The sequence below is a fragment of the Cryptomeria japonica genome, chromosome 2 (genome assembly GCF_030272615.1).
Source record: "Cryptomeria japonica chromosome 2, Sugi_1.0, whole genome shotgun sequence".
Classification (NCBI taxonomy): Eukaryota; Viridiplantae; Streptophyta; class Pinopsida; order Cupressales; family Cupressaceae; genus Cryptomeria; species Cryptomeria japonica.
Genome location: NC_081406.1, coordinates 237,198,598 through 237,225,876, shown reverse-complemented (window position 1 = coordinate 237,225,876; position 27,279 = coordinate 237,198,598). Strand labels below are relative to the sequence as shown.

At 38.7% G+C, this 27,279-nt stretch overlaps 1 protein-coding gene across 1 annotated transcript in view; it reads left to right on the top strand.

The window, feature by feature from the left end:
* Nucleotides 1-27,279, top strand: part of LOC131046573 (U1 small nuclear ribonucleoprotein A) — a 108,369-nt gene that overhangs the window by 37,689 nt on the left and 43,401 nt on the right. Inside the window, exon 3 of the mRNA XM_057980336.2 lies at nucleotides 8,943-9,036. Coding sequence (XP_057836319.1) covers nucleotides 8,943-9,036 — 94 coding nt within the window. The remainder of the gene's footprint in view (nucleotides 1-8,942; nucleotides 9,037-27,279) is intronic.

Here is a 27,279-nt window from a genome sequence, read left to right as displayed (position 1 = left end):
AGTGGTGGCTTAACTCTGCCAAACCCAAGACCAGTAGCGGTCACCTGCCCTCCTGGTCTACCGATTTATTATGATTCAGTAGGTGGCCTACTTGGGTGGACAGTATTCCCTTCTACAAATCCCTTTACCTCCCTGGAATGATACCCATTTAAGTGTAGATTAATAATTTCATTGTAAATGTAGATTATGATTTCTATTAACTGTTATTATGTTATTAACATAGAACTGTTCAAAAGGTTTAGTTCAGATTTATATAATTAACCTGTTAGTATTTCATCAGTTCATAATTTACATTTTCCTTAAAGGTAATTTTATTATTATTATATCAGTATGACAGAATACGAATCCAGTAGGAAACTTGCTGTGCTATATTGTGGCTTATTTCATTGTTAATCCAGATACATATTATCGAATTTTAGAGATACTGTATATTACTTTGTATTACATAGCAGACTGTTAACAGATTTATTAACTGTGAAAGTGGTTTATACACGTATCATACTGTGACTGTATTACTCTTATTGCACTCTTAAACAATAATTACCATACATCCTTTTGGACGGTAGAAACATACCTGAAGCGACTCCTTTCACTGTTAAGTCCCAATGTTTCTGCTGGCGATAACTCTTTCTTTCTGCCCGTAATCTTCTCCTTAATTCTTTCTTCCCTGTGTGGAATGCAATCTCACACACATAAATATCCCGTGGGGATACAAAGTCACGCCTCTTCAGAAAAGACGTGACTTGCTAAAAGTCACGTCCACCATTATTTTGACTATCGCCCGGGGTTACGATCTTTAGGAATGTAGTATTGCCCCATGTGATTTACTTAAGAATTCAACACCATTAATATTAATAGTTATTTATTAATATATACCATTAATTTAATAATTAACAATGATTCACATTAGTTAGAGTATTAATAAATATTTGTTTTTGTTATTTTCAGATCAGGAACAATTTAAATTAATGATTAATGGTAGAAATTTAAGGAAAAAACTGATCAGAACCAATATCTGAATTCTGATAAAAAATCATAATACATGAATATATATATACTTGGTACATTTATTATTGGACATGACATAATATTAGTCTTTGCATGCCATATGTTTTTCTAATCTAACACTTCAAACTGAAATGCTTTTTAAACTGCTTAAACTTTAAACACAAGGCAGGGATCAGAAGCTGAACACATAGTTGTGAGAACATTTAGTAACATGAATCACTTTTAAAACTCACAACAAAAAAATTAATTATTATCGTCCCTTTGTCTGCAAGTGCAAATTTCTAACTCATGATTATTCTTAGACACTTGAAATTCACATTCAATTGCATTTTGATTGATATTTGTGTTTCTGGTTTATTCCATTGGATACTAAATCCTCATTCATATGCTAGTTTTTTAATCTATGGATGACACAATTTAATTATTGACCATTGTTGTTATGTATTGTGGGTGTATCATACTCTCTGCACATAAATATGGCAACCACCATTTACCCATTGCATGCATAACTCTATCCAAGTGGCATTCACAAACACTCTTTTCCTTGAAAACTCATGACTCCAATTTTACTCTCCATCATTCAAAATCAACTCCCATGGTCATAGCCCGTGATAAAAGGGAGTTAAAAAATTTGAAATCTTGTAATTTAGCAACAAAAACATGAGAAACCTCAAATTTGTTTTGCAAAATGTTTTAGAAAACTCCTTTAGCACAAGAGGTTTATTATGTGGTGCAGAAATATCCAATCCATGTCATAGAAGAAGCAATATTCTCTCATTGAAACTATGCCTTATTGTTTTGCAATTGATGTAATCCCATGTGGCGTAGACTTGATGTAGAGGCGGATGCCAAGATGGTTTTTTTTCTAGACTGCTGTCACTAATTTTTGATCTAGCAGAAACTCTTCTGAATCGCCATTTCTGGCTTTTGACTCTGGAGAACTGACTACAAATTGCAATTGCTGGTTTTAAGTTTGCAGTAGTAAGTTAGTAACATACATCAATGAAGTTTGATTTGATGAGGACTTGTACAACTGACATTTAATGTGTCTCAAAATCACCCAAATTTTTGGTATGTGAATTATGAATCATGATTTGGAGTGAACAAAAAATATGTGGTTAACACGTATAATATAAATCACTTAATAATATGATTTACTCCCTTTTATGTATTAGAATAATATCTGGTTATTTATTATTAATGGTCAATATTGTAACTTATGTAAATATTAGGTAGTTTATATTTTATGATTGTTTCTTTTTAGAAACATCGGTTTTGTAATTCTTCAAATGATCTTTCGATCGTTTCTTTCATTCATTCAATTATTTACCAAAACATGGTAACACAGTGAAAAGATCAAAAATTCGTTTTTTTCTAAATTTTTCAAAAGAAATTTTTCAAGTTTTTTGAAGATTTTTGAAAATAATCTCTTTTGAAAATCGCGTTTGAGGTTTTTTTGGATGTCTGCCTGTGCACGGTCTTTCTTGCGTGCATCTCTCTGTAGCAGTGACCTCCCGTGATTTTTTTTCATGTGATCCTTTTCTTCTGCAACTCGTGTTTTTTTCTTCCATGATCGCACATGACCTGCAATCTTCTCTGGCGACAGGTTTTGTGTTAAAACACATGACGACTTTTTTGTTTGCGATTTTGTGTCTTTTCTTCACCGCTTGCAACACGATTCATTTTGCGTGACGTGATTTTTAGGGTCTTTGTATGTGCGAAGAAATTCTTCTTTTTGCGGCTCCCTGCGGCAACCCTAAGTCTACCAGTCTCTTGTGGCGGATTTTTTTTTTTTTTTTTGTGCGGGATTATTTTTCGGCCACACTTGCCTGAGGATTCGTTTTTTAGCCTTCCGGCTTCTCTGCATTTTGTAGAACTTGGTTTGTGGGTTTTTGCTTCTTTCGACTTGTGATGAATTTCATACATTTTTGTGTATTTCGGCTAGGGATTTGTAGAAAACCCTTGGATTTTTGCTGGAATTGATTTTCAACAACAGATTCCTTGTGGGTTCTTCCCATATTTTTTTGGGTCTTCGTCGAAATTTTTTGGGTTTGTTGAAAATTTTACCTCGGGAATTGTGCCAGCGGCATTTCATATTTATCGATGTCTGTACTTGAATCTGCCTCTATTTTTACATTGGGATCCGTGCCTCATATTTTGTAATCAGTTTTTTGCCTTTTCAAAATTTCTCTTTTTTTCGCGACTCGGAAAGCGTGCAAGATGGCGTCATTAACCAACATCATGTTGGAAGGCAGTCAACGATTCAACGACAAAATATATAACACATGGAAGCAATGGATGATGACCATCTTCGAATATCGTTGCTTCGATGATCTCGTTTTGGGTAAAGAGGCTCGTCCTACCACAGCTGGACAAGATCAAGATAAGTTTGACAAGTGCAACCAGGAAGCGGTTATGCTTCTCAAACTTTCTATTATTGATGATCAACTGTTGCAAGTGGCATCCGACAAGACAACTGTAGAGACCTGGACTATTCTGAAGGATCTCCATGAGACATCAGATAAGAGCCGATTGTTCTTCCTGAAGAACCAGCTATTTTCTATTATGATGGATGAGCATATGTCTTTACAGGAGCATTTGACAAAGATTAAGGACATTCGGGATCAGCTGGGCGCAATTGGACAGACAATGGAGGAAGAGGATATGGTAGTAATCACCCTGAAGAGTCTGCTTGAATCCTATGAGCACTTCATAGAAACACTCAACTTTACTTCCACGAATGTTGACTTAAAGTTTCTAGACTTATGCACCAAACTTATACAGTGTTGGAAACAACAATTTGGTAACAGTGCCACTTCGTCCTCCACCGAGCAAGCTTTTGCAGCCAAATCCTTTCACAAGGATAAAGGCAAATCTCAGTCATTTAAGCAAAAAGGCCCCAGTCAGTCTCAGGATAGCTCGAAGAAGAAGAAGTTTAATGTAACTATTGCCACAAATTTGGTCACTTGGTCAACGATTGTGGGAATCGGATAGCTTCCAAATAGCAGAAGCAGGGAGGGTCTCATCCTAAGGCCAATGTCGTAGAGCACTTAGAGTAGATTCAGCAGAAAGAATCTGCATTCTACGCTTTCATGGCGAAGCGTCCTGTAGATCATGTGAAATCTTCTACTTGGTACATAGACTCCGGTGCCTCTCAACACTTCACTCATCAGCGTGATTGGTTCACAAATTTCTCACCTTTCACCGATTCAGTCATTTTTGGAGGAAGTGAAGAGTATATTGTTGTTGGCAAGGGCAATGTTCAGATATAGTTTGGTGGGAGGAATCTCATATTCCTCAATGTCTACTACGTTCTTGGCATGGAACTGAACCTTCTCTCTGTGAGCCAGATTATGCGGCATTCTCCTTAGCTTGATGTGGTATTTAGTTCACACAATTGTTCGATTGTTGATCTTGCAACTCGCACTACTGTGGCTATTGGCATCGAGGATCATGGTCTTTACAGACTTGTGGATACAGGTGATTCTCTTGAGCATGCCTTTGCAACTAAATCATCTTCTATCAACCTCTGGCATCAACTTTACAACCATCTAAATATTCACTATCTTGCTCAGCTTGTTCGGGAGGATCTTGTTCTTGGCCTACTTGAAATTAAGTCTCAGAATCATTGACTTTGTGGAGCTTGTCAGGTTGGAAAGCAACATAGGACACCATTCATGGATGGTGACTCATGGCGAGCCTCAAATGTATTGCAGTTGGTACATGTTGATGTATGTGGTCCAATGAATACACCTTCTGTTACTGGTTCCATGTATTTCTTGCTTTTTGTTGATGATTTCAGTTGTAAAATGTGGGTGTACTTTCTTAGATAGAAAACATGTGTTTATTAGTATTTCAGAAGTTTAAGGCCTTAGTAGAAAAAGAGTCAGGCTGTCCTATAGTCACTCTTAGGTCAAATAATGGGGGGGTGTTTTGTTCTACTACTTTCTCCAACTTCTGTGATACACACGGCATCAAACGCCAGTTAACCACACCCTACACTCCTCAACAGAACGGTGCTGTAGAACGTTGCAACTGCACTATCACTGAAATGGCTAGTTCAATGTTGGAACACACGAGTGTTGCTAAGAAATTTTGGGCAGCAGCAATATTTACTGCAGTCCATCTCCTTAATTGGTCTCCCACACAGGCTGTTAAAGGGAAAACTCTTGAGGCATCCCGGAATGGTCGCAAACCTAGGATCGGTCATCTAAAAGTTGTTGGCTCTTTAGCATATGTATGGATTCCAAATGCCAAGTGCTCCAAGTTGGATTCCAAGAGTCGGAAACTTATGTTCACAGGGTACAATGACAACCACAAGGCTTATCGGCTGATTGATGTAGACAATGATCGTCTTATCTTCAGTCGTGATGTTGTCTTTGATGAAGAATGAGGACCTTTTCAGCTTTCCTCGTCTGAGTAGAATTCTGAGGACCAGCCTTTGAAGGCTACTGATTTGGGTGTCCGTCTTCCATTTGGTTCACTTGATGGGAGGGATGATGCTGACTCTGAATTTGATGATGTACTACCTTAATTTCCTCTGGATGATATTGATCATCCTCCCGTTGAACTTGTTGCAGATCTTGTTCCAGTTTTTCCTCCTGCATTTGATGTTCGCTCTTCTACTCTCTGGCCTAAATGAGGGCTAAAACCATAAGTGATCTTTGACCTGATGAGCTCAATGAGGGTGGATCTTCCAGAAATAAGAGCAAGCAACAAAATATAATCAACTTTGCTTTCATGGCCAACATTCATAGTGTTTTTGAGCCTCAAAACATATTCTGAGGCTAAAGGAATTCCTGAGTGGGAAAAGGCTATGGAAGCTGAACACCATAGTCTTGTGAAGAATAACACTTGGGTCCTCTCTGATCTTCCTCCAGGGAAGAAGCCCATTAGTTGCAAATGGGTGTATAAAGTTAAGTACAAAGTTGATGGAACCCTTGACAAGTACAAAGCTCGTCTAGTTGCTAGGGGGTTCTCACAGAAGGAAGGCATTGACTATGAGGAGACTTTTGCTCTTACGGCCAAAATGAGTACCATATAGCTTGTTCTTGCCTTGACAACTCAGTTTGGTTGGAAAGTCCATCAAATGGATGTTAAGAGTGCATTCCTCAATGGTGAGTTGCAACAAGAGGTCTACATGACGCAGCCTCCAGGGTTTAAGGTTGCTGGAAAAGAACATCAGGTGTGCAGACTGGTGAAAGCACTCAATGGCTTGAAACAAGCTCCTCGGCCTTGGTACATAAAAATTGACAAGTACCTCATAGATAATGGCTTTCAGAGGAGTTCATCTGATTCTAATCTGTATGTCAAAAACATTGGTAGTGATATTCTTCTCCTTGTTGTCTATGTTGATGACCTAATTATCACTGGTAGTTTGACACTTTTGATTGATTAGATGAAATAGAGTTTGTGCCAATCCTTTGACATGATAGATTTGAGATTTCTGCACTATTGTTTAGGTGTTGAAGTTTGGTAGACTGAAGGTAGTATGTTCTTATCTCAGTCTAAGTATGCCCACAGTCTGTTGGACAAGTTTTAGGATGCAATACTGCAAACCTACATCCACACCTATGGAGAAAGGGCTGAAGCCGACAGCCAAATCTGATTCACCTGTGGTGAATGAATCAACATTCAGGCAACCGGTGGGCAGTGTCATCTACCTTATTGCTACTAGGCTTGATCTCGGTTTTGTAGTGAGCTACATTTTATGCTTAATGACTGCCCCCAAGGCTGATCATTGGGTAGCAGTGAAGCGTGTGCTGCATTATGTGAAGGCACTTCTGATTTTGGTTTTCTGTACAACAGAAGTCACGATCCTAGACTCATTGGTTTTATAGACTCAGATTGGGTAGGTTCCATTGATGACAAAAAATCAACATCTGGGTATGTTTTCAGTTTGAGATCTGGTGCAGTCACATGGACTAGCAAGAAGCAGCAGGCAGTGGCTCTTTCCTCTACAGAAGCAGAGTATCGAGGAATAGTTAAGGCAGCTTGTGAGGCAGTTTGGCTCCAACGGATGCTTTCAGACATGCAAATGTCTCAAGCAGATTCTACTCCCCTTTACTGTGACAATCAAGTGGTGCTCAAACTGGCCAAAAATCCGGTCTTCCATGAGAGAACCAAGCATGTTGAACTTCATTGTTATTTCATTTGAAAGCTGGTTGAAGATGGATTAGTTCAGTTGCTATATGTTCTGATGGCGGATTAGACAACAGATATCCTCACCAAGTCTTTGAGCCTGGACAAGTTTGTAAAATTTAGGGGGCAACTTGGTGTAGTTGATAGATTGACCATTAAGGGAGGGAGGGTATTAGAATAATATCTCGTTATTTAATATTAATAGTCAATATTGTAACTTATGTAAATATTAGGTAGTTTCTATTTTACGATTGTTTCTTTTTGAAACATCGGTTTTGTAATTCTTTAAATGATCTTTCGATCATTTATTTAATTCATTCAATTATTTACCAAAACATTATGCATGTAAGCTTCATCTTCAGATTTTTCTCAAGTGTAAGGTGAGGTGGATCTGGACAATCTTTGGCTTGAATGGTCTCATATCTGGGGGTTTCTGGAATCAAACCTGACTTGTTTGAACTACACAATGGACTGACCCAGAGTTTGATGTCAATATTTTTTTACGATTTGCCAACTCCTTTTTTTGCTAAAAAGATCAAATAAATTCTTTTCAGGCTTCATATTTTCTCTTTTTTTGCACAGAGAAGCTCATCCTCCTGGTTGGGTTAGGGAAAGTCCTTGTAACGAGATGGTAACTCTCACCATTGCATTCATGTTATACATATGAATGAGTACACACTGACAATGATAATGCATCCAAGTTAAACACATGAGAGGAAACCTGCAAAGTAACCACCATATTCTGAGGATTAAATAATACTGATAAGCAGTAATACATTATGAGTGAATCCCAAATGATGCTCACGTTTAAGCTAATAACTAAACGGTCAATCAGGGTTCTATCAGAATGACAGTTTTGTGCTCCTTTTCATCTCTCAAACTGGATCCCATATAATCCTAGTAATTTTTTAAAATTGAGAATTGCCTGTTTAACTAGTAATCTCTCAAACAGCACATATAAAAAATGAGTTTACTTGTTTTGCATAATAAGCTTATGGTGAACTTAATCTTCCTAGATATAGAGAAAGCACAATTTTTTAGTTATGTTCAATTGCAGTCTATTCATGTTAGTTGCAATTCATGCATATACTTGTCTTGTCCATGCTTAGAGATGACGATTAGTTTATATAGTGAAGTAGAACAAATAAAGCCTTACAAAGGCTATAGAAATTTTTAGATTGCTTTTATGATCAAGCAAAGATAAGTAATATTGAGAGAAGGGTTCGTTGTCTGAAGGTATTTAATAATTTTATGAGAATTGAAATTGTGTCATCTGGTTGAATCAGCACTTCTACAGAGGGGATTGGTTGGGGGTGGCTCACCTGTGAGATGAGTTGTCGTGATTATTGGTTGTTATCATTTTAGTGTCTTTATTCTATCATAAAAATAGATTGTATTTAAATCACTAAAAAATCTGTTTCAGAGTTTTAGCTAAATTCATTTAAAATATTTAAAGTTTCAGAATTTCAGAGTTAGTTTGGCTCATTTTAGTCATGCCAGCTATTATTTTTGATTGATTGGGAGATTCTTGTTCTACTCCAGTCTTAAGTTTCTTATGAAAATCAAAGCTATTATTTTTTAACAAGTTAAATGTAGCCAAAGGACCTTGGAAGTCTTGATAAAAGTAATATACGACCATTGTTGAACAATCTTATAAGATTGGATTCTAAAAGATGCAATTTTAGAAACAACTGTTGAGAAATAGGTTAGTGCATCATATTAGTGCCATAAAATCTCTCTATTGTTAATACTATATGGGATGTTCTGAAATGTAATCCTGTTTTGGACTGCAGAGGATACAATATGCAAAAACAAAGTCAGATGCTATTGCAAAGGCTGACGGCACCTTTGTTCCAAGGGAAAAACGAAAACGACAAGATGAGAGAGGTATCCCTATAAACTTTTTATCTTGAGAACAATTTGGATATTTTTGTGTTATTAGGTGTTGCACTACAAAATTGTTGAACTACGAAAATCTCTAGTATCTTACTTTACTATATAGTATATAGTTAATTTGTTGGTTTGAACTTTGTATATGGATTTTCTTATTTAATTTCCTTTGGTGATCAATTGAAGAAGAACAAATTTTCAGTGTTTTTGTAAAGATATATACTACATTACTCTAAGTTTCCAGGATGGGGACGGGGGGATGGGTTTCCGGGACTGCATATTTTTTTTGCCAATTTTGGGGATGGCTAGGGGAAAGCAAAGGAGATGGCTATATAAAACATAGGGAAGATTTAAAATATATAGGGAAATTTTGAATGTTCATATGAACACATGGATAAAGCATGCATATATATATTATATGCATATGAAAACATGGATATAGCATGCATATGAAATCATTTTAAAACCTTAAGTTTTAACATACAACATTTGTGTTCAAAATTCATTGTCAATACTCAATATGCACTCATAATTTAGAATTCATTGTCAATATGCATGTGATATTAAAAAAATAACATACAAAATACCCAAAGTCTACACTGCTGCCATATAGTTTCATTTTCAATTACGATATACAAAAAAACAAAGTACACTGCTGCCCTAATCTGCATATCCTAACACTGCATCAAAATCAGAGTTCTCTGAGTCTTTGCCACTGTCTGTTGATGTGTTTTTTAGGCACATGTGAACACAAAATAAAATACTTTAAGTATCTTATCCTCTCTTGAACAAAATCTCTCGGATGCTGAAGATTAGCTTAAGGATCATTCGAGACGACTCCAATGTTCATGAATTTAGGGTCACTACATGTGGATAAGCTTTGTTGGTTGATGTGATTATGTTGGAATCACAAGGGCACTTACATTCGAATGCTTGAATGCTTGATTTGTTAGAACTCAATCATCTGATGTTGCTATATGGTGATGCTCTTTGTCCTAAACTAGCTTGATTTTGAAAAAACGGCAAAAGGTAAAGGGTTGAGAAGGTCTATTGTAAGGCCTAGAATGTAAGAACATAGATGAATGACTATATGGAACCCTACCGAGCGAGGTCTCACCATCAACTTGAACAATTTGACACAAGCTCAGTGCAATCTTCTAAGGACATTTCAAAGATGTTCGAATCGATACCATCAAACATTGATCACCATTCAAGTTAATACATAAGCAATGGATGAATAACGATTCGAAGTTAAGCTCATATCATTCCAGTTGACCACACAAGGCACACTTACAATCAGTAAGAGGCTAGTGGTATGGATTGGGCGGATTCCACACAAATGCATTCAACAAATTCTTCCATTCAATCTAATTATTTATCATCTAACATGAAGATCCAACAAGAAACCATGCATGTTATAAAGAAACAACACACTTCACCATAACTTCAATGAAAATGGAGTTTATTTACAACTTAGGCAACAATTTCTGCCTTCTCCTCCTACTCTACTCTAATTACTATTCTATTCTCTTAAGACTATCTATTGACTATTAGCTATTCTACTTGCTATTAACCTTTACAAATGAAGAGCTTGAGCTTTATATAGAGAGCTCATTTGCAATTAACAACCAAGATTAAATGTCTATCAACGACTAAGATTTTACAATGAAATCCCTAATTAGGGTTTGTTACAACAAACTCTCCTTAGCCAATGAGAAAATTACATTAAGAGAATGTGGACCAAAAGGTATCAGGGATAGGTACATCGGAGTTTGTGCCTTCATATATGAGCTTGATTCATTGAACTTAGACGCATTGATGTGGACCCTTCGGATTGGTGTAGTGATTGGGATGCCACCTCAATCTTGCACTTTGTAGACTTGATTTGATTCATCATCATGAAAGGATGTTGAGAGATATCTCTTGATGCTCAACATTATCCAGTTTGCTCAGTGTAATGATGATGATGATGGGAAGCAAACTTTGACTAACTCTTTTGAAACTATCTGCTTCTTCAATCATGTTTGACGTAGGTCTTGTGATGACTTTGGTCGATCCTCCTCTTGCTCATGATATACTTGATGAAAGGTGCACCTGGTTGAATGTAGCTCTTCCTTGTACTGACTTCGATTCTTGGATTCCCGAAGGGAATTCAAGATTGTCAAACATTCCTCCATCATGTAGGTTATCTTTCTTTATGTACCATGGCCTTGAGGTAGTTGAATGATTTTTCTTTACAGTCTGTGATAACCTCATGCTTCCATGATGTGGTGAGAGCCTTTGAGCACCTTGAGATCTTTTCTTCTTTGATGTTTATTGATGAGGTTCTTTGAAGGCATTTTTCTTGTATCTAGTCCTTGGTGTTGAAATTTTCTCCTTGAGATCCTTGTTACAATCTTCCTCCAACCTGGTCCTTTTGATCTCTTTCCTTACCTCCTGCAAAACAAACAAATAGGCATCAAACATACATGATATATAACCTTAACATACTCCCATCTTAACTTGATCTTTTATTCTATATGTTGCAGATCTGATATGTGCAGGCTTAGGGGGGTCGATCCTTTGCTTGAGCAAATTTGCTGTCCTTTTGATGAATTCACTCCTTTCTTTGTGAATTTGCTGTTGTTCTGATAGAATTCGCCCCTTAAAGTGACTGATTCTGCTCCTTTGCCGATCAGATTTGCTAATGATGTTGATTGGGTTCCTTACCTTGCTGATGAAATTCGCTGACCTGCCGCTGACCTACTCAAATTCGCACTTGTGCTGGCTCAATTTCCCTAAGATGCTGATAAATCTGATAAATGCGCTACCTTGTCGAAGAAAGTTGCTGTCTTGCTGGTCAAATTCATCTATTTGCTGGGTAGATTCAGTAGGTCTTCTGTTTAAATTGATGATTGAAATGAATGTTTTGACCTTCCCCTTATAGGTGTTTAGAGTAATGGTTATTTCTTTTGGGGTGCAAGGCCGACTTGATAACAAATTACCTTTCTCATGCTGGCCGACTTCACCTTCTTGCCAAAATGCTTGCCTTTGGGAATTTCGCTTTGGGTCCTTGGCAAGGACATGAATCTTGAAATCAGTTCGCTCTATGTCCTTAGCAAGGACAAGACTCAAAAATGAAAATCACTCTTTGTCCTTTGCAAGGACAAGACTCAAATGAAATTCACTCTCTGTCCTTTGGAAGGACAAGGTCAAGGTAAGGATTTTCGCTCTTTGTCCTTCGGAAGGACAAGGTCAAAGGAAAAAACTCGCTCCATGTCCTTAGCAAGGACAAGACTCTTGATAAGAATTTCGCTCTACGTCCTTAGCAAGGACAGGACCTAAAAATAAAATTAGCTCTATGTTCTTTCCAAGGACATGGCTTGTAAAAAAATATCACTCTATGTCCTTTCTAAGGGACGTGACCTTGAATTGAAATTCGCTCCAAGACCTTCGGGAGGTACATCAATTGGAAATAATTTGCTCTAGGACCTTGATAGGGACATGATGAAATTCGCTCTCTAACCTTGGCAAGGACAAGACCTAAAATAAAATTCATTCTCTGTCCTTTGGAAGGTACGCACATGATTCTAGACAAAGCTCACTCTAAGACTTCTCCAAGGTACATATTCAAATTCGCTCTGGACCCTTAGCAAGAACATGAAGATTTTGCTGTGGATCCTTTGGAAGGACATGACTCAAAATTTGCTCCAAGACCTTTGGGAGGACAAGAAAAAGTTCGCTCTATTTGGTGGCCAAGGTACATGGTCTTAAGATGAAAATTCGCTCCAAGTTTGAGGCAAAGTACATGATTTGGAGAAATTCACTCCATGTCCTCTCCAAGGACATTCACTCTAGGACTTCTTGTGACGTTTTCACACATCGCCCCATTGCAAATGGAGACCCCCTACTTTTTAGGCCTTTCCGGTCTTTTGGCTTTGTTCTTGGGTCTTGTCGCAGCAATCTCGTCAGTCTCTCTGCTTTGCAAGTGTTTGGGGGTTAAATTGATTAAGTTTGCTTTTCGTTTGAACAAATTTGGTTAAATCTAGGACTTGTTTTGTTAATTTTAGGGTTTCTGCCTTCAGTCCTAGATTTTAGGGGTTTCTTTTACGGTTTTGAAAAAACTGAACTTACGATTGGAATCAGGACCCTTCAAGGAACCTCCCAGTAAAATTTGAGCCAAAACGGAACTACTTTCTATTTTTAGAAAGTTCCTATTTTTTAGGGGATTTACCGAGTTCCGAAATGTCGTCATTTTGCCAAAAATCAAACTTATTATTTTTAGCAATTTCTATTTTTAATAAGTTTCTATTTATAGTAAGTCATTCCTGTATCCCGTCTAGGGGTCTAACGCAGACACTTTAAAGGTTTCTATTTTTGGAAAGTTTGTTTTGACAGGACCATTCGGGCAAGGTTACAAAGATCAAGCATTTGCAACTATTTCTAATTCCGGAAAGTCAGAAAGCAGACAGAGAAAGCTAGAAGATGGTTGAGTGCCGGAAGCCCACTCCTGAAATGGAAAGCTCGGGAATTTTCTCTCTGTCTGGAAAAATCATCCCAAATTCTTATATGGTAGCTTGATCCGGAAGGGGCTCAAAATCCATCCCAGTTCGGAGGAAGCATGGAAAGGCCAAAATCCTCCACCAGTGCAAAATTCCGGCCAAGATGAAGGACATGCACCAAAATCAAGAAGGCATGGAGGATACACAAATTCATTGAATCCTCCACCAGTGCAAAATTCCGCCCAAGATGAAGGACAAGCGCCAAAATCAAGAAGGCATGAGGATTCACAAATTCATTGAATCCTCCACCAGTGCAAAATTCTGCCCAAGATGAAGGACATGCGCCAAAATCAAGGAGGCATGGAGGATTCACAAATTCATTGAATCCTCCACCAGTGCAAAATTCTGCCCAAGATGGACATGCGCCAAAATCAAGAAGGCTAGGAGGATTCACAAATTTATTGAATCCTCCACCAGTGCAAAATTCCACCCAAGATGAAGGACAGGCACCAAAATCAAGAAGGCATGGAGGATTCACAAATTCATTGAATCCTCCACCGGTGCAAAATCTGCCCAAGATGAAGGACAGGCGCCAAAATCAAGAAGGCATGGAGGATTCACAAATTCATTGAATCCTCCACCAATGCAAAATTCCGCCCAAGATGAAGGACAGGCGCCAAAATCAAGAAGGCATGGAGGATTCACAAATTCATTGAATCCTCCACCAATGCAAAATTCCGCCCTACTCTCCAGTTGGGCGCCAAAATCAAGAAGTGTTGATGTGTCTTTTGTACAGGACCAAACACAAAATAAAATACCCAGAGGTATCCTATCCTCTCTTGAATAACTTCCCCGAATGCTGAAGATTTTGCATAAGGATCAATCGGAGAAACTCCAAGGTTCAATATGAAGTAGCGGCCGAGTAATATTTCGCCCCATGTGCTTACTGACTTCAATAGCTTTTGCATACACTGTGTTTAAATCATTTGGGATAGGATAGGCCCTCACAAACATGGCAGTGAGATGATCTAAGGCTCCATAATAAATCTCCCTTGGGCCAGCAATGAGATATGGATGTCGCAACATCGTGTAAGCTCTATGGAACCTATTATTGAAAGAAGTGATAGGCTCATGTTCTCTCCTTCTGATCTCAACAAATTGCCTATATAACTCAACAGGCGTGGTTGGAATGCCAAACTTTGCAATAAATTTATCTTTCATTGCATCCCATGTTCTAATTGACCCTGTTAGTAGATGAATGAACCAAAAGTATGCTTCTTCTCCTAACGAATAGGGAAAAAGTCTGCAAGCTATGTCTCCGTATTCAACTCGCCTGTTGCGAAGGTCTTTGAACATTTTGATATGATCTTCTGTTGTACGATTGAAATCATTGGTGTTGAACTTAGAACAAAAATTCTCCGGATTCTTAGGCATATCATGATATACTGCAAATTCTAATGGTGATGGATTATCGATCATCCATGTAGCGCCGTTGAGTGCATAAGTAGGAGGAGGAGGAGGAGGAGCATTGTGAGCCATCGTGCTTCCCGAAGGTTGAAAACTTGGTTGAGAACTTGATGAACTGACTTGGCTTATTGGTTGAGAAATTGCCTGGATACTTGCTTGAATTGCTGCTTGTACTTGTTCTTGAAGTGATGGAGCTTGTAATAAATCAGAAGTACCTTCTAATTTCGGTTCAGGTTCTCTTGAAGTATTTTCTCTCTTAGCCTGCTTCGATCTTGAAGTGAACTGAAGTTCAGTCAGATTTTTTGTGCTTGGTGTAGACCTCAATATCCTTTGGTGCTTTTCGGGCGAGAAAGAACCAATAAAATCCAGTGTGAAGATCTTGCTTCTGAGGGTTACTGCAGGTTCCTTTGGTTACGAAGTTCCCTGGCGACAGCTCTAACGTTCTTCAGCTCTGTCTGCTTCTTGTTCCAAAATAATTCTAACTCTAGTATACTCAGCTTCACTTCTCCTCAAGTTCCATGCTAGGTCATTCAATCCAGAAATAATGTCTTCTTGAATGTTACCTATCTCCAAATTGGGTTGTACTACCTCGTTCGATCCTCTATGTGGCAACACCATAGTGATACATGTTCATCTCAAATTTTGCTGAATTTCTTTTTTATTTTTTTGGTAAGATTTTCAAGATAGTACTGTTCCTCTTGATGATCAATTTTTTGTATAGAAAAGTAGGCCTCCCTCCTTCTAGCGCCAATTCTGTTGATGTGTCTTTTGTACACGACCAAACACAAAATAAAATACCCAGAGGTATCCTATCCTCTTGAATAAAGTTCCCCAAATGCTGAAGATTTTGCAGAAGGATCAATTGGAGAAACTCCAAGGTTCTGTTATGTAGGTTCTCTACTCGTGGATAAGCACCAGTGGTTGTTGTGTTTGCTGTTTTACAAGGGGCCTTACGTACTTTCTGGGAAAGCTTGTTCTTGCAACTACTTTTCAATGAGGAAACTCAATTCTCCTAATACTAACTGATGTTTCAAAAAAATGGCAAAAGATAAGGGCTTTAAAGAGGCGATACTAAACTAATCCTAGGAATGACTAAATGAGGTCTGGTCTAGTAAAACTCTACCAATTTCAGTATTGCCAAAAGATTACAACTCTACTGGAATTGGTGCGATCTTCTAAGGGGATTCAATGATTTTCGAATCATCAATAGATACTATTACTAAGATACATATCAATATCTCCAATAATGATTGAACTCTTAAATAATCTTAATATCTCCAGTTGACCACACAAGGTGTGCTTACAATCAGTAAGGAGCTAGTGGTTTGGACTATGAGTTTTACCAAAGATCAAACACAACATTTGTCCTTCAATCTAATTCTAAAACTTAAGTACTATCTCTACTAAGAGTGATTCAAGAAGATAAACAACCATGAAGATAGCCACAAGGATTGCAATAAAACACCATAACTTCAATATTTCATTGATCTCATAGCAAAATAAAACAACAATTGTTCAACTTTCTCTCTTCACTACTTCTTTCTCTGTTGCTAACAATCTTAATCTTATTTCTCTTTTCTCTGACTCTCTAAAATGAATTGAGTGAGGACTTATATAGCACTCTCAAATACAATGAACAACCTGGATCTAAAGAAGATCAAAGGTTGAGATTTCAACACCTAAACCCTAATTAGGGTTTGTTACAAAAAGACCCCATTTAGATAAACATTACCAATCCATAGCCAATAGAAATTGGCACAAATAACGAGAAAACATAGCCCAATAGGAATAAAGTTGCCACATCATTCTACAACAACTTCTCATCTAGAATTTTGTTCCCTTTTCTATGTTCTTTTCTAGCATATTCAATGAATTTGGACGTAATCCCCTCGATCTCAGCAATGGGAATCTCATGCAGGTTCTTCATTCGTTCTTCCAAGTGAAGGACTTGATCAAAAGCTGCGAGAAGAGTCATCTCCCATCCAGGCTCTAGTTCTTTTGTTTTCTCGATCAGGAACATAGTAGCATACATCTGATCTCACTGCTTTTCTGTGACCATGTTCTCCTCTTTGCAAAAAATAATCTTGATCCTGTCTTCCAATTCTTGTACATCCACATCTGTTTCGATCTCTATCCTTCTGTCAAGGATTGTACACAATACATCAAACACCTTATCCTGAATAGGGTGGATAGTTCCTTCAACTCGGCTGCATCTGTTATTGATGTCTTCAAAAAGAACTTCCTTCATTTGGAGCAAAGTTGACCATTGCAGAAGGTTATGGGTTCCTCCCTCCATTATCTTTTCTTGTGCTAAAATCTGCCTTGGTGTCCTCCTTATCACTTGCAAGACCGGGATGACAATGTCTCCAGTGTGAGTGAATGCATCCACAGTTATCAATATATTATGAATGATCTCAAGGACTTGGATAGCCTTGTGGACTGTCTTCATCATTCTCGTTACAAATTCAATGGCTACCTTGTAAGATTCATCAATCCATGAACTCATGAGTTGGGCTAAGTTCTTCATCCTTTCTGCCTCATTTATTGATTCAGGAGGAAGTGCATGCAAAGGTGATATTGCTGGATCTTGTCGCCTTAATGGTTGATTAAGGTGGCTAAAATAATTCCTCCAAGCACTAACCTCCCTTTCTAGCTTCGTATTCTTTTCCATTTCTTCCTTGAGTTTGTCATTAAGTGCTCTCACTGAATCAGTCGCTTCTTCCATGGCCTACTCGGAGGTAAGTGGACCAAGATCAAATGTCTCTATCATATTCCTCTGCCATAATCTCATCCTCATACTTGTCCACTATTGGTGTGGCTACCTGTATCTTCCTGGATCCTGCATCATCTCTAATTACCTTTGACATCTTGTAGCCTTCTTCTTTTCGATTTCTTCTTGGGAATTTCCTATGAGACTTTCCAAATCAAATACTTGTTCTTCCTCTTCAACTACAACTACCCTTGTCAGTCTTTCTTTTAGCCAATCTAGAATGGAAGACTTTCTTTCCCTTACCTGTATTTCCTTAGGCAGAGGTCTTTCGTCTCTGAAAGGAGATGTTGCTTCATCATCATTCTTTTCTTCTTGTTGTTCATTAGCACCAACCTGGAGAGATTGACTTGATGAGTGCTAAGGTGTTCGTCCTTTGCCTTGTTTATCATTCTGCACCATGGATTCCATAGACTCATCGATTTCATGCACTATCTCTCTTTGATCCTCTCCTTGACTTATCTCCTTTTCATGTCTAGAAGACGTACTCGGTGGACGATCAGGATTCACCTTTTGTTTCTTCTTGGAGGGTTCTCTCTCCTTAGGTCCTCCTTTTCTCTTCGATCCTTTGGAATGAGAAGTATTCTCACTCACACTTGCTTCTTCTTCTGTTCTTGTCTCTATGGTGAATGTCATGGCTATATTATGCTCCTTCAATTTTTGATGTTGTACGTCCACCCATCTGCGAGTGCAATTTAAAACAGGGTCCATCAATGCTCTTAGGTCTGCAACTTCTTGCTCATTCCAATCTATCTTTACTTCTTTATCTTCCTTCTCATAGGATGATTGGAGATATCTACCATTGTCCTGGGCTTAATCGGCTACTCTATAAACCTTACATTTCCGGATAAGATCCAAGGGTAATCTAGAATGCATCTTTCTTTTCACCTCTACATCATCTTGGACATTCATCCAGAAGTCCTCCACTTGAAACTCATGTTTGTACATCTCCCCAACTGTCTCTTCCATATGACCATGAGGATCGAAGTTCTCTCTTGAGGCAAAGGATGTGAATGAATACAGAGATAATTCCTTTTCTGCATCTTCTGCGGCTTGAGAATTAGGACACACTTCAATTGAATTTCCCAGTAAAATAGGTACGGGGATACCATTTCCATGCTTATGTCTTGATGCTTTAGCATAAGCTGCCAACTGTCTAGTCACTTCCAGTAATATTATTCTGTCTGTAGGATACCTTGGCAACATATAGGGAGGTAAAGGACATCCATGGACCCTGATGTAGGTGAATTTTGGAAATTGAATAATCCATGCACCATGTTTGTTCACGAGCTCCTGTGCCTCTGGAGACAATTGATGGTGAATCCCTCCTTGCAATGTCCTAGTGATATACATTGTGAAGGTGTCATTGACTAGCTTGTCGTCATTCCTTGGCGGATGATGCAGTTGAACATAAGAATCACATGCTCTTATCTCTCCTGTCCCTCTCCCAACAACTCCTCTATGTGATAGCCCTGCATACTCAAAACTTCTAATTAAGGAATATATAACATATGAACTCATGTGGAATGACTTAGTAGGGACTAGCCTCCTCAATTGCACGTCTAGGTTGTTGCTAATGATTCTAGGCCAATTGAGCATTCCTTTTCTTTGGACGATCACTTGAATAAAGAAGAACATCCACTTGTCGAAGAAGAAGGCCTGAGAAGCACCTATAACCCGATTGAGCATGGTTATCAAGTCTCTGAATTCTTCTTGGAAATCAATTCTGTGTGGCGTATTAGGTATCTTGTTCAAGCGAGGCCTACTCTTGAGTAACCAATTCTTATTGATGAAGTTCAGAAAGGTATCAAGATCATCTTTGTAGATGGACCTAGCTCCTTCCAAGCTCTTGTAGATGATATCTCTCGGCTTCGGGAGATGAAAAGCTTCACTTATAGCTGTTTCTTCTGAAAGATAGGCTAGGACAATTCCATCCTCGGCTATGATTGTCCTTGAATGTGAATCATAGTGCTTGGCACATTCGATCATTAGCTCGTGACATCTAACTGCAGGAGGGAAGCCTGCGGCCTTGATTATGCCACTCTCAATTATCTTCTTGGCTATGGGTGATGACTTGCCGATGTAGGGTGCTTCTCGAAACTTCTTCACATTGAAGTTCCCTAAATTGGTGTCTCCGATATTGCTCCATTTGGACATGATCTTGGTCTCCAAATCTTCGTTCTTTTGATCTTCTTTGATGAGAGCCTGCCGGGTAGCGGATCCACTCGCCTTGGGGGTTGCCATTTGCTACCTATAAAAAGAGGCTTAAGTGTAGAATCTTAGCTAGGTGATTTGAGATTCCTTAAAAGACAAAACTTTAAAATTAAGAAATTTCCAAACTAGGCATCACCTAGAAATTAAACTAGATGTAGAAGACCTAACCTTAAGAAAATTTAAAAAATGGAAACTTGGATCAGATCTTCAATACCTTGCCTAAAAAATCATATTAAACACCTTACCTTCGATTTTCACTTATTAATTTGGAAAGATGGATAAAAAAAAATGAAGATTTCTGCTGGATGAAAGGTCTTTGATCTGCACTTCAGGTTTGCCCTTGATGGTTTAACCTTTAATCAGCCTTCCTAAATCAGAAATTCGCCTATACCTGCTGCAATTCGCTTCTCCAATTCTGCTCCTCAAATTCGCTTAGGAAGAATGAATGAATGAATGATTAAAGATTTCAAAATACATCTTCCTTTATAGGGCGCTTTCACCCTTTTCCCAAGAGGCCGACCTCCTAAATAAATAAATAAATTTAAAAAAAAACATTCATCTCCAAGCTGGTCGACTTACTAATAAAGCTAACAAAAAATACTTAAAAAATAAATTTACCCATTTGATAAGTGTGTTGAATATGGTTTAATTTGCGAATTTCTCGAGAGGGTATAGGTAAGCCTAGAAGATGTTAGAGTTTCTTCAAAATTTGATGAAGGCACACTTAGTCTTCATAATCAATAAAATGTTCATGATGTGAGAAAGGCTTAAACCACCCCCAAGGTGGCTTGCTTGAACATCTCACCTAGCAAAACACTTCTCTTCAAGGAAATGTTCGCTCTGGACCCTTTGGAAGGGTTAGGAGCGATTTTGCCATTTTAGTCCATTTACTTCATCTTTCCATACCTTCACAATCTTGATTTTTCACTATTCCATGCTCTTGTCATCATGACCTTGCAACTTGCCTTTGCCTAGCTCAAACAAGGTGAAAAATAGGCATTTCAAAGGATTTCGCCCTGGACCCTTTGGAAGGGTCAGGAGCAAAATGCATCCCTTAGCTCAAAATCCTCACTTCTTGCACCCACAACCTACTCAAATTCATGCTTGTGGCAATCTTTAAGTCCAATCCACCTTGACCATTGTCTTGGCCTAGCACAAACTTGAAGGAAAAATGATATTTTGTGAATTTCGCTCTGGACCCTTTGGAAGGGTCAGGAGCGAAATTCAAGTTTTAGGCGAAATTCAAGTTTTAGACTTGATTCTTCATCTCCCTTACTTCAATTCATCTTGCAAGGTGAAAATACATTACTCCTTGTCTAATCATGTCATAGGGATCAAAGCTTTGGCTTCACTCAAGGAGAAAATAGTTGATTTGAAGAATTTCGCTCTGGACCCTTTGGAAGGGTCAGGAGTGAAATTCATTCCTTGCTTGTCTTCTCTTACTTAGCTCCATTCTTCTCACTTTGTTTCCCCTTGACTCCCTCATTTGGATCCATCTCTCAACCTGACAACATTTGCTTGATCCCCAAAAGGCTTGAAAGGGAAAATTCGCTCAAAATCATGGCCAGGGACAGGACCTATCTAGGATTTCGCTCTAGACCCTTTGGAAGGGTCAAGAGCGAAATCCTTGTCCTAGCCTAAAATCTACATTTTTGGTGGCCAAAATCCATTCAAGGGCAATCCTAGGGGCTTCTCTCTCCTTGGTCTAGGCTTGGCTTGGCACAAATTTTGGAAGATAGGATAGGTTTTAGGATTTTCACTTTGGACCCTTTGGAAGGGTTAGGAGTGAAATTCTTGTTTTTGAGCTTATTCCTTCATTCTTTCAACCTTAATCCACCTCAAAAGGCAAGGACACACCTTCTTACTTCCATCCACGCCATAAAAACCAAGGATTTGACCTTCTCCAAGGGAAAAATAGGTGTTTGCAAGAATTTCGCTCTGGACCCTTTGGAAGGGTCAGGAACGAAATTTGCATTTTAGGACAAATTCTATCATGCCTCTCACTTCAACTCACCTCAAAGGTCAAGGAAACGTTGCTTCATTCTTCCCTAAGCCATAAAAACCAAAAGTTTGACTTGATTTGCAAGGGAAATAGGTGATCTTAGGAATTTCTCTCTAGACCCTTTCGAAGGGTCAGGAGCGAAATCCTAGTTTTTGCTCAATTCCTCCAAATTTGTTGATTCCTAGCAACTCAAAGACATGCCTAAGGATATCCCCAATCTCAATTCATCCTAACCCACACTTGTCTTGGCATAAAATTGGGAAAAAAGAGTGGTTTTGTGGAATTTTGCTCTGGACCCTTTGGAAGGGTCAGGAGTGAAATTCACACTCTAGGCTTGATATTTCATCTTTTCAACTCCAATCTTCTTTGCAAGGCAAATATACACCACTCCACTTGCATCCATGCCATAGGAACCAAGGTCTTGACCTTAGCTAAGGAGAAAATGGGTGTTTTCAAGAATTTCGCTCTGGACCCTTTGGAAGGGTTAGGAGCGAAATTCAAGTTTTAGGCTAAAATTCTTCATCTCCTCCACCTTTAGTCACTCCCTAAGGCAAAAAACATGTCAAACACTTCCCAACATGCCTTAGAAACTAAGAACTTGGTCTGAACAAGGAAGAATTTGAGGTCTATGGGGATTTTCGCTCTGGACCCTTTGGAAGGGTCAGAAGCGAAATCCATGTTCTTGGTTGGTTTTCCACTTCCTTCATCCAATTCTCCTTCAAACTTGATCGAATTCAAGCTCCTTTCATCTCACTTAAGTGAATCTACCATCAAATTAGCTCAAGACAAGGTCATTTTCATCATTTTAGGCAAGATAGGGGGTCAAAAAGGGGATTTCGCTCTGGACCCTTTGGAAGGGTCAGGAGCGAAATTCTCCTTCTAGGTTGATTTCCACCGCTTCATCACTTCAAACCTCCTCTCAAAGACAAATATGCATCAAAGCCTTCCCATCATGCCTTAGAAGTCAACAAACTTGGTCATATCAAAGAGCAAAGTGGAGGAAAAGTGGATTTCGCTCTGGACCCTTTGGAAGGGTCAGGAGCGCAATCCATGTCTTAGGTCAAAATCTTCATCTTTTAATGCTTTCAATCACTTTTCAAGGCACAAACATATCAAAACCTTCACAACATGTCTTGGAAACTAAGAACTTGGTCTAATCCAGGAATGAAAGGGTGTCTTCTAAGAATTTCGCTCTGGACCCTTTGGAAGGGTCAGGAGCGAAATTCATAAATTAGGTTGATTTCACACTCCATTGCCTTAATTCACCTTCAAACTTGATCAAATTCACCTCTCCTTATCACCATCAAGTCTATTTGCCACTTACTTAGCTCAAAACAAGGTCTTTCCAATGTCCTAGGCAAAATAGAGAGTCAGATGAGGATTTCGCTCTAGACCCTTTGGAAGGGTCAGGAGCGAAATTTCCATTCCAGGTTGATTTTCACCATTTCATTGCCTCAACCTCCTTTCAAAGGCTAGAACACCTCATGGTCACTCCAACCATGCCTTAGAAGTCCAAAACTTGGCCATAACAAGGAAGAAAATGAAGGTTATGTGAATTTCGCTCTGGACCCTTTGGAAGGGTCAGGAGCAAAATTCCTACTTGGGCTCATTTCTCACCTTTTTCCTCCCTTTCTTGGCTTGAATATGACTTCTTAGGCCTCCTCCTATCATCATCAAGTCAAATTACTCTCAAAGTGGCATTTATTTCAAGGTCTTAGTGAGGAAATAAGGTCATTCAAGAATTTCGCTCTGGACCCTTTGGAAGGGTCAGGAGCGAAATTCCTGATTCTAGGCCCGATTCACTTTGGAATTAACTTGACTTTGCCCTAGACTCAACCCTTGGTGCATATCCTTCCATATCCTTGCCGATTCGCTTAACAATTCCTAAAATCGCCTCCTGAATCTTCCCTTTGCCACTGGCTCTGCCTAATTGACTCTGACTTGACATAAGACAAGACTTTGACATGAAAACCAACAATCTTGACCTACCTTGACTTGAGACTTTTATCTCTTTTGCACAATTTATCCATATTCAATCTCCCGAAAGGTAAGATCCTTCTAAGATAACCCTAGGGTTCAAGGCAGACAACATACGACTTCCTAAAGTCCAGGTTACATTTTGCTTTGAAAGAAACCCTAGGATGAGCTTTTCAAAGGAAACCCTAATCTACCCAGCGCAGGCGACCACCAACTCACTCAAAACACCTAGCAAGCAGAGAAAAAACCTAGCTAAGGGAAAGCAAAACCCAAGAAAAAGAGGGGGTCCTCATCCTGGTGGGGCGATGTGTGAAATGGTCACAACAAGAAGTCACGGAGAATTCTCAAAATTGATGAAATTCCCTCTCCAGTGAAAAATCCACGCCTAGGATTGAAAATTCAGAAAATCTTCTAAGGTATGGAAAGTTCAAGGTTTAGGAAGGAAACTTCAAGAATTCAAAAAATTCTTTCCTGGGGGAGGAAATGCGTCCAAGGTGAAGAATTCCAGAAGTGGAAATTTTTTGGGTAATTGCTGGAAATTCCTTCCTTCAGAACAAAATTCCAGGAAAGGTGAAAAATAGACTAAATGTTGGAAATTCCTTGCTTCAAGATAGAATTCCAAGCAAGGAAGAAATCACACCCAAGAATGAATTGAAGATAAAATTTCTAAGGCAAGGAAGGAATCAGGGATGAATTGAACAAGAAATTCCCCCTGGGAAAAAATTGAAAAAATCCATTCTCGGGCATCAAATCACATCCAAATTTCAAAAATTTTATAGTTTTGGATTCGTAGGAGAATTCTCTTCCTCCTGAACTTAAAACCCTAATTTGTGCAAAATTCCTAAAAAATAGGAGATAGTGAACATTGATGGAAAACCTTCTCCAAGCAGGGAAAGTTGAAGAGACTTCAAGAAAATTCTTCCTGAATCAAATTTTCTCTCTTCAACAATTCGAGATGTGCAGGAGCGGATATACGACGGTAGGGTCCATTTGCATGGCGAGGATCTATTGAACGCGTGGCAATATGGTGGTGCATTCATTGCCGGAATATTTGACCAAATGGCGTCCCGGTCATTGCATGTAGAATTAATGGAGCATTTTTGCATGTAGCCGCAACATTTAAGGCATTATGGCAGATTCTTATTTTGCATGCAACCGTCACGTTCAGGAGATGATGGTGCATTTATGGCATCATGGGGCAATTTTGCATGGAGGCATATTTATTGCATTTATGATTTATTGGGCAAGCTTGATGGATGATGGTGCATTCAATGTACAATGGATGCCATTTTTGGCAGGATTGGAATTAATTGTATATGGGCATAATGGGCATTTATTGTTGATTCCCACCTTGTTTCATTATGTGTGGAGAATCTTTTGGGCAAACCCTAATTAGGGTTTTGCATGTAATCATGGCCTGAGGCCTATATAAAGGGGTGACCCCCCTCATTTGTAACAGAGGAGAGATTATTATTTGAGATTGTTGCATCAGGATTGTGAAGTAGCCAACTTAATACATTGTTCGATTTTGATGGTGTATTCTTGTTCTATTTTGGCAATCTGCATGGTCTTGCTCTCTTCAATTAGATTAGATTTGCTTATATGTTGTTAGGAGAACTGGATTTGATAGGATTACTTGTTGCAAAATCCAAGCTCATACTTTTGGTCTGCAGCTGATTGTTGTATACCGTGCAAAGTTAGCCCGAGCCTTTTGATGTGTATACGCTTAACTTCGATCATCAGTAAGGATTGTTCGATCCGATGGTCCATATTGATGATCTGAAAAACCTCCACGCACCCTTTGAAGATTGCACCGCCTTCGTGTAGTTGTGCTTTGCTGGCGAAACGAAGCGTGGTTTGATTTTGCATGAGCTACTCCGTCTCCTATTCTTAGGATTAGATTAGCTTTAGCATAGTTCTTTCTACCCCATTCTTATTTACTTTCCGCATAATTTAAAAAATCCAAAAGATTTAAAACTAGAGCTTTTATTGCAAATCATCAGTGTAGAAATCTGTTGACGTGTATTTTGTACACAATCATACACAGAATAAAATACCCAAAGGTATCTTATCCTCTCTTGAATAAAGTCGCTAACTGCTGAAGATATCGCAAGAAGGATCAGTTAGGATGACTCCAATGTTCTTTTTAGTAGGGTCTCTACGTGTGGATAAGCTCCAGTGGTATGATGTGATTTGCTGGAATCACAAGGGGACTTACATTTGATGATTGAACTTCTGATCTGCTTTGCTGGAACACAGGCTCTTACTAGCTTAGATTTGAAAAAATGGAAAAAGGATGAGGGCGAAGAGAGGATCTAATCCTAATACTAAGAATGTAGGAGCAATGATTGATCTTTGATGAAACTCTAACTAGGTCTTGTTTTGACATCGCAGGACCATCTCCACAAGGCTAGTGCGATCTTCGAAGGGAAGCTTTATGATGTTCAAATCATCACTGCAGGCATAGACACCATCAGGTTGATGCATATCAATGAAGAAGCGACAATTGAAGTTAAGCTTAAGCTGAATAATTCCAGTTGACTATGCAAGGCAAGTCTGCAATCAACAAACTGCTAGTAGTATGGATATACGAATTTCACCATCAATCAAGCACATTTCTTCCACTCATCTAATAACATGAAATCAAATACGAGAAGTATAAAGACCATGCAAATTGTCGAATCGACCCATAAATTTCACCATTTCTTCAATGAAGTTACAAGTCTTTTACAACAACCTCTTGGCAACAATCTTTGCCTTCTCTCTCTACTCTACTCTAATAGCTATTCTATCAACTGTATTCTAACTCTTCCAACTATTTACATACTATCTCTAACTTATTGCTAAAAAAATCCTTACAAAATGAAATGCCAGGGCTTATATAGTGCCCTCAATACAATTCGATGGCTTAGATCAATTCGAGATCAATGGCCAAGATTTTACAATGAAACCCATAATTAGGGTTTGTTATAACCATTACATAACATTTAATGCTTGACCAATGAAATAATTGTATTGCTTGGACACATGTCCTCTCTGGAAAATTCCACCAATGAATAGCCGGGGTAGGTACATCGAAGTTTGTGCCACCTTCCATGAGTTAGGTACATTGAATCTTGGACATGCTGAGGTGGACCACACTGACTGGAGGAGTGATGACTGGGATGCCACCTCATCTGACACTTGTAGCTTGCTAGATATTCAATTTGATGTCGTTGAGAGGCTATCTGTAATTAACTCTTGTTCTAACTCCTTTTGTCCTTGATGTTCAGGATGATGATGTACCTCGCCTTGGAACGCTGGATTGGAAGAGGTCGCCCTTGATGACGTTA